The 9,117-nt window shown below is 35.9% G+C and overlaps 1 protein-coding gene across 1 annotated transcript; it reads left to right on the forward strand.

The window, feature by feature from the left end:
• The first annotated feature begins 692 nt into the window (after positions 1 to 692).
• Positions 693 to 6,389, forward strand: CMC2 (C-X9-C motif containing 2). Its single transcript, XM_010173286.1, has 3 exons — positions 693 to 834; positions 3,969 to 4,040; positions 6,129 to 6,389. The coding sequence occupies exons 1-3, from the start codon at positions 754 to 756 to the stop codon at positions 6,201 to 6,203; spliced, it is 228 nt and encodes a 75-aa protein (XP_010171588.1). The 5' UTR covers positions 693 to 753; the 3' UTR covers positions 6,204 to 6,389.
• Positions 6,390 to 9,117: the final 2,728 nt, after the last annotated feature.

Raw genomic sequence — 9,117 nt, forward strand, 5'->3', positions numbered from 1 at the left:
AAAGGAAACCTAAATGCTGTCTTCCACTGCCTGAAGGGGTGGGGGATTCATGTAGAAGAGAGATCCAGATGCTTTTCAGAGGAGCACAGTGAAAAGGCAGGAGGAAACAATGTGAAGTTGCAAGAAGGGACATTCCAATTGGGCATAATTAAAAAAAAAATCATTGCTGTTTTGATCAAGTGATTCAGTACTGGTCTTTAAAGCCTCATCAATGCTTTGGATCAGGATTTTTTTTTAAGAGCATGTAGTTAACTAAAAAAGATGCCATTTCTCAGAGTGCTGTAATGAAATATCATTGTGCTTCCTGTTCTGATCCATCTTTGTATCAGGTAGAAAGAAAATTACATATACTTAGCTTTTTTAAAGCTAGAAAAAAGAAAACTGAAGTAGGAAAGTGAAAAGATAATCTGCAGTTCAAGGAAGATTAATGCTACTAGACAGTCTGTGAAAATTAAAACCCCAAATGCATGCTTCTGTCCATGATAGCAAAGAATGTAAACTTCTAGTTAACTCTTAACATTGGGGCTGTGTGGAACAGCAGACATGTGCTGGTTTTAATTACTTTAACTGTGTAATATAAATTATACATATTAAGCTGCATTTTGATCTGATTTTTTTTTTTAAATAGCACTGTGGTAATATCTTAAGTGGTTCACTCAAACTTCGTAGTTATACTTTCATATTTTAATGTTGGCAGGTGGAAGTTTTCTCAGATTCTTGTCCTTGTACTACTAAAATTGTCCCTAACTAAAGATGCATCCAGACCTGTCTCCTCATCTGCACACTGAAGAATGTAACCTAATTATCAGTCTGCTCAAGAAGTGTCACAAGGAGGTAAGGAGTTTTGAGCAGAGAAAAGAGTGGGTGGGTTGGGGAAATGAGTGTCAGATAAATTAGTGAGAATATTATATGATCATAGAGAGAAAAACCTCCTCTGGGCAGAGCAGCCACGAAATGTAGCTAGTACAATTTCACTGAAGATGTGTCTGACAACTGTGTATAAAATTTTACCAGTGATTTCTTTAGGAAGGAAAACATGCCTTAAAATTTCCTGTGCTACAGCTTGACAAGTATGGGCCTATTTTAAGAAATGAAAGAACTTTTGCACCTTCTAGTACTGTGTGCCCATCAAAAAACAATAATAAAAGCAACTTGAGATGCCCTCTTTGGTACGCTCATGGCATTTCCATGTTCCAGCTGCCCACTGGGCAGATGCTTCAGTGTTTTTATAAGCAGATGTGTTGTCGGGCACGCAGGATGCCTTAGGTTCAGTGCTTGGAGAGCTAAATGTGTTTGACTTCCATTGTCTTACTAGGCACCTACCCAAGGATGTAAAATGACAAATTGTCTTCAGGTTTCTCAAGGTTCTTCATTGCTTCAAGAAGGTAGAATCTTCATCTCGCTCATTTAAAAGCCTTTTTAAAAAAATTTGCTCTGTAGTAGACCTTTAGATGTAGAAGAGTCAACCCCTGCAATGAAAGCTTTGTTACTATATTGTTATTTTCCCAGTTCTCCTGTATACTCTAAATAGATGTATTTAAGTGTTGAATATGAATGTGAAATGTGAAAACAATGGTTTACACCATTACATGCAATCTATGATATTTTCATCTCCATGTTCAGATGTGATGTTTATACTTTTTTCATAATGCAGTTATCCATAAATTCTAAGACAATACATATGTTACTGTTTTGAGCAGAATTCTAAATTTTTCTTTGCAAAAGTGGTTACAGAAAGAAAAGCAAGGCTGATAATACAGGAAATGTTCAGTAGCTGGAATTACGTGAGAAGACTCCCCTTGTACATTAGCTGCTATGGTATCAAAAGGATTGCCAAATAAAATGACCATCAGTTCAGAGGAGAATAAAACTTCTACAGGCAATATAAAAATAATATGTTGTCATTAATTTTTCGTAATCGTGAAAACAAATCCAATCAGGAAAGAAAATACACTGGGATTTGTCCTGCTTTTTGGTACATACATAGTTGGGTTTTCTATGCTTTGATCAGAGAATACAGAAATATTCATTTACTACTTGAAAGTAATGGCTGACAGTGGGGTTTTTTTAATAAAAATGAATGTTGATATATAAGCATCACAGGCTTTTTGTATAACGTAGCTTATTAGACTACCTTGAGTTTAAGAGGGAACTGGAATTCCTTGGCAGCAAGTTGATTCAAAGGAATCTGTTGCCAGTTTGACATATGAAGGGACTGGGAGCAGCAATCATAGTCATGCAGAGGATTATATTCTCTTGGATTTGTTTGAAGTTGATCTTTATATGAAGAGGAATTACTTTTATCAGTCTTGTGCTCAACTATGAGAGGGTATTTGTGCTGGCAGTCTCAGAACAGAAAGGGTGAAGATGGCATCTTTCACACTCAGTTGAAAGGAAGCAATGCCTTTTCATTTGAAATCCAAGGGGATTGTACTGAAATATTCCTTTAAAATTGAAGTCACTGAAATCTGAAAAGTCAGTGATCTTTATCAGTTATTAGTGACTACCTGCTGCTTTGTTATAATGCCAAAACGACCTAAGAACCTTATTCTGCAATTTAAATTAATATTCCTGAGAGATGAAAAGCATTATTTTTTAAATTGGGTGTCCTGTGTGTGCATTTTCACAAAAATCAGTTTGATTTAAATGATTCCTAATCTGGAACCTGTGCATTATATCAAGTTTTGCATCTAGTGGGGAGAGGTTAATGGGATCCCTATTTGATGTCATTGATTGATTGATTTTTTTTTTTTAACAACTCCTCTGGTGCCAAGTGTGTGCTTTCAAGAGACTTACAGGTGGCAGCTGGAAGAAATGCATATTGTCTTGCAATTATATCACTGTAATAGGCATAATTACTTTTGAGAAACTGATTCTTTTTTCCTCGTGATCTGAGCCAAAAAAATGACAGTTTAGGAATCTGGGTAAATAAATGTAGATTCAGCTCACTGTATGCACTAGTAAGAGTGGAGTTAGATTGAAATGTGAGTGCTCACCTTGAAATTTAACATACAGGTATGGGAATAGAATACAAAATTAAATCTGTATTAGCTAAAATGACAATGTTGTAAAAGCAAGATCAGCTTGCAGTAAAGCAACCATTTATCACATGCAACTGCTTCAGAGTGTCATATGATGCCCTTTATAAAGCAGAGAGGTATAAACAAGCTAATTATAGCACTGCTATAGTTAAATGTTTGTCATAGTCTTTATTAACTGACTCCGACTTTCAGTCATGTTCTGTTGGCTGAAATCTTGTCCACTGTTTGAATTCTTAGTAGTGTTCCTGTAGTACTCCATAAAATAAAAAATAAATCCATCCAGCTGCTCACCAGCTACAGAAATCATAGAATCATAGAATGGTTTGGATTGGAAGGGACCTTAAAGATCATCCAGTTCCAACCGCCCTGCTATCATGTGCATGGGTTTCCCTCTGAAACATGAAAGTGACTTCATTCTCATCTGTTTTGTTCCTCATGGTTTTTTAAAAAATGTCTTAGTTCTCTAAAAGATTGGTTGGATTGTCTCTGTTGGTTGTATAGTTGTAAATATACACTAAAACCTCCACTCCTTCAGGTCTCTGCTATGTGCTTGGATGCTCTGCTACGTGATTCTGTGGCAGGGGAGCAAGCATCACTCTGAAAAAGTCATCCTTTTAGAAGAATGCATTCTGAGAGTGATTTGATGGCTGATAATATAAAATCACTTCAGGAAATCCTGGCTAAGAGGACAGATTTTATGGTGAATATCATCAGGTTAGCCAGGGAATCCCTTCATGAGGACAGTGCCTGCAGTAGCTCTAACGTCTATCTACTCAATAAAAAACTTAAAGTATCATTTTTCAGAAAAAGAGAAAAGGAAAAGAAGACCAGGAAATGTTGCAAATGCAAGTGACTTCTAAGAAATTTAGAGCTTCAGAGGAGGAAACCTTTGAATTGTAATTTTCTTTTCTCTCCCTAACTTACCAGCACAACATTTTGAAATTTTTTGGCCATTGCAATGATATTGACCGTGAGATGCGGAAGTGCTTAAAGAAAGAGGTAAGGAACAAATTTACTACAAGTTAAATGCTTAAGGAAAAAAAAAAGTCCTTGGGATAGAAATAGAGTTGCTTTTTACTAAGTAGTACAAATCAATAAATAGGCCTTGGAATGTAAGCACATTCTGGAGTGGGCATTTGAGACCAAATTTAAACTGGTTTTGATAAATTTGTCAGTTAAAATCTGGCTTTAACAAATGGTGTGGTCTATTTTTGGATATAAAAAACCAGGCAAACACACATTTCAACCAAACAAATGTTGCAGATAGGAACTGACACTTCACAGGTTGCTTCTGATTTTATTTATTTTATCTTTTTACTAGTGTTATTCGCACAGAGTAGAATATAAAGCAGTAAAGGTCACTTCTGCATGAGTAACACTTCATTACTGAAGTCAGTTATGCCGACTGAAACTACTTGATGAGTTGCTGAGTTAGGCCCTAAATGAAGATATTGCTGTTTAGGACCTGGTCCTTGCCACACTACATCTGCAGATAGGAAGGAACAGAAGACTTGAGGAGTTTAAGTAGATTAACTACATAGTGGGCACATTTTCAGAAGAACATCAACTAGTCTTTGTATTTGTGATTGTCATGCCTACAAGACAGAACATATTAATGAACTTTGGACACACCTTTTAACTTGAAATTGTACTTACTAATTTTGACATGAATTTCACAGTCGTGTCTAAAAAGCAAAATTTCAAGTGCATGATAGCCAGGACAGTTTGGGCCTCCTCATTTCTCTCTGTCAGTCTTTGAGAATTAATTTAATCTCACTGTGTCAAATCCTTCTCCCCCCCCCTAAAAACTGTTACACAGATCTGGAAAATAATGAAGTGAAGTTTCTTTCCATGTAACCATAGTTTTCTTTGTTCCATTGAAGCCTTTGTATTAAAAGGAGTTCTTGATCACTATATTTGTCTTCCTTCTTAAATTATGGCTGCATTGATGTACTAGGAAGCCCCTGAAAGGCTGCTCACAAGTATAGAATAGGTACAGATGTAGCTTTTAAAGATCCATTGTACTCATTCCATGTAAAAACATGGATGGGTTATTGAAGAATTAAATATTGGCATGGGAAAAAGTTAAGTATTCTGGAAATGTTAAGTAGTATTTCAGGCCATTATTTGAGTTATAAACCAATCAGTATAATGAGTGAAAAACTGCAAATCCTTTCCACAATCAATCTCCTTAGTAGTTTATTACATTATATAGAGAATTGAGTATTTGTGGGTTACTTGGGTTTTTATTCTTGATACCAATTATTAAAAAATTGAACAAATATATGCTTTAACTTAAGGCCAAGAATAATTTGCTTCTCATGAAATATTTATCAAATCATGCATTGATTTTTAATTTTTCATTTCTTTTAGCCATGAAAAGGTTTCCTTTTTGGCTGCTATGGAAGAAAATTAGGCTCTTCAGGCTTTTGCTAGTGCAGAGGCATACTTGAAAGCATGGTCTCCTTATGCATGTATCTAAACTGTGAAGGCTTTCTTGATTCCACTTTACACTGGAATCCCGTCCCTGTTGTGTTTCTTTGTGAAACCATCAAAAACCCCAAAATGCTTTACCCTTATTCAACCCAAATTTGCCTTTCTTCCTTTCATCTTGATATACTGCTTCATCTGTGCATATAATTAATGACCAGGATCAAAACCAGACCAACTCTGTCATGACAAATTCATGTTTCAAAAGGCAGACACACAGTAATCAGTGTCTTTCAAAAGGAAAAGAGCCTGACCTGTGCTCTAGAATAGCACCAGTGCAACTTTTTTCTAGCTCATATATGAAGTGTAGCTGTCCTACATAAGATGGCTGCATAATTAAATTCCTTCATAAGATTAACTGATTCTTCTTTATTAGGATGTTCTAATACTTTTTAGCTTAATAACCTCAAACATAGAAACATGTATTTTAATCAATTGCATGTTAATTTCAAAGTAAATATTAACAAGAACTGCATTTCTAATGCATCAAAGATACTGTTTCTGTTCTCGAGTAATAAACACTCTCTACACGTTTAAATTTGACTTATTTGTTTAATGGTAACAGCTGATCTATTACTTTTCTTATTTGTCTTCCAGTATGAAGAAAACAGGGCCAGGAACCAGGCCATACGACGGAGGGTAATTGATGCTCACAAAAACCCAGAGAAGTGAGCTGTACTGCAGTTGGACAGCTGCATCTCAATAGGGACACTCAGTTGAAAGTTGACAGAATACTTCTTTCCCATCACCAGGGCTCAGCCTGTGGTTTGTGAGATTATGAAAAAATAAATGCAGCTAATACATAGTCATTCCCAGCAAGGAAACAACACGGGGGAAAAAAATATAATAAATGATCACTCACAACTTAATTTTTGACCTCTCAAAGAAAGCTATCGCGGCACGTCTTTGTTCTGGCACAGTTTTGTTACGATTGTTAAATCACGAGGAATCAGTGTGTGGAGTATTGTGTATTCAAGGTTGCTGTATTCCCTACCTTGTGCTGACTTCCATTTATTTCTTTGTGTTTAACAGTTTCTCTTTCATATCTTGTTTTTTGTTTTGTTTTGGTTTATTTCCTTGCAAAACCTTGAATGACTTTTCCCATCGCTCTCTTTAGTTTTGTGATAACATTGTTTAAATGAATTAGCAAAAAGAATTTTTAAACAGATGTGGCTTTAAATTGGAAATTGCCTATCAAGTAATAATTGGAGTTCTAGTATTTTTGTTGAAGCTGAAATGAGGAAATGACCATCTTCCACTGAGAAGATTAAAAATCCTTCCTGACAACTGTATGTATAGTGTAGACTGTTGTAAGATAATTTGTTCATAATACTTAGAATCATAGAATCCCAGACTGGTTTGGGTTGGAAGGGACCTTAAAGCTCATCCATTTCCAACCCCCATGCCAGCAGCAGGGACACCTTCCACTAGACCAGGTTGCTCAAAGCCTCATCCAGCCTGGCCTTAAACACTTCCAGGGAGGGGACTTAAAGCAAGTCACTTAAAGCAAGTGGCTTTAGAAATTCAGAATGGAACATTTCCAGGGATTTACAAAATTTTGCCTTGATTTTTGTCAAGTACAATCAAATGTGTACTGAGTGATTTTTTTGAAAAGGAGTGCTGCCAAAAATATAAGCTAAATAGTTCTTACACATACTCTGGTACAAAGGTGAAGTCAAGTTATGACTATTGCTGTTGAAGGAAAACTACACTGAAGTGAAATAGTGTAACTTACCTTTCAGTTAGGCAAGTCAACTAGTATTGTGTTAACCAAGTTGCCTCGTTAGCCTACAAGAGCTGTTTATTTGCCATCAGACTGCAGAAAGTCCTCAACAAGTCTCTGAATTGAGAGGATTTGATATTAAAACATGTTGGTTTGTGTAGTGATGGAGCTGCTTCTCTGGGTGTCTGCAGGATTTGCCTTATTTTTAAATGACTTTTCTGTTCAGCCTAGCAATGAAAGAGTACTTAAAAAAAATAAATTTTATGGAGCCAAATATATGAAGTATATGAAACCTGTTGAAAAAAGGGCACCTATTCTACAGTGAATTCTATGGCTTGTTTTAAAAAATCATTGTTGATGCTCAGTCTTGAAATCAGTACGTGCACCTGTTTTTGGAAGAAAGCTGTATGTTGTGATCCATTTTGAACAATTAGATAGAATAATTTTACTTATTTTTCAATACCTGGATGGACCCGGTTAAATTGGTAAAACTGAACAGTAATGTTTTTGGTGAAAGTTCCAGGAAAAATGAAGCAGTTGCTTCTGCATCTTTCGACACGCTGTCTGCTTTCTTAGAACAAGAAAATGATGCACTATTTGAATTAAATACTCAAGTGGTTGGAAGTGGTGCAGTCTTTTTATTGGTACTCTTCAGAATACTTGTATAGTGAAGTTCCCTAACTGGGAACTCTGCATCCTTGATCCTTCTTCTATTTGTGATGACAAAATCTACTCCAGGCAAGCTCCTAAATAGGATTTAGTGATGCTTGTAGTCTTTAAGTAAATAAATAAATTGAGAATTGTCCTAGAGATTAGGTTGAGAAGCTGGTATCTGAGTGCAGAAGCACTGAAGCTTTTCTTTCTTTCATCAGCTTCTGTGAGTCCAGTTCTTTCACTAGAATAGCAACAAAATAAGAATCCAAGAGCCACTTAACACAGCTCATTAGTCAGAATCATGTTTTCAGAGGTCAGTGTGCTTAATGAATGAAAGACCAAATGGCGTGCACAATTTATATTGATACTTTGAACTACATTTAGCAATAAATCTATTTTTCAGATAAACTTTGTTTACCTTGTGAAAGTATGATCATGGTTATCCTTCTGTTTCTCTTTGCTAATTGCCCACTCGCAGCGTGATATGAGATTGCCCATTGATTCCTGTGGTTTTGTTCCTTTTTTTTGTTTGTTTTGAGAGAGGTTATGTTGCTAATTTGATCTTGAAGCTGAGAAACACTAGTGTAGTAATACTTACAATTTATCTGACAGAGAAGGTAATGGTGAAATGGTAAGGTTGGGTTTTTTTTTTTGTTGTTTCCTAAAGTGAACTGAGTGCTGAGTAGGGAGCATGTTGAGTGAAATAAACCTTATCTATGAGGACTTTGAAGACACTTTATTGTAATATCATTGTGCATAGAAGCATTTTTCCCATTGTTCTTTCTGAAAGAGCAAGTTTGATTGAAAGAGAAGAAAAGAAATTTGATGGAATTTTCTGTTGTGTCAGAAAACGCAACAGAACATGAGAAGCTCTTAGGCACTTAGTGGGAAAGTGAACAAGGGGGAAATACAAACAGAAGGGGCAAATGGCAGCTGTAACACAGACCTGGCCAGAGCAGTGATGTTTGTCCACATTCAAGTGCAACAAAAGTCTGTAGAATACACAGACAGGTGCAGAGCAAGGGAGTGATAACTACCAGCAAAATCCAAAATCCCTCCAGCTCTACCAGAAACACTATTGGTAGTGCACTTACTCTTGCTGGGAAATGAAATGCTGGCAACAACTTGTTTTCTTTTTTTTTCTTTTTTTCTTTTTTAGCTGACAACAACTTGTTTTCCTTTTTTTCTTTTTTTTCATTTTTTTCTTTT

This window comes from Antrostomus carolinensis, unplaced genomic scaffold (assembly GCF_000700745.2).
Source record: "Antrostomus carolinensis isolate BGI_N321 unplaced genomic scaffold, ASM70074v2 scaffold43998, whole genome shotgun sequence".
Lineage (NCBI taxonomy): Eukaryota > Metazoa > Chordata > Aves > Caprimulgiformes > Caprimulgidae > Antrostomus > Antrostomus carolinensis.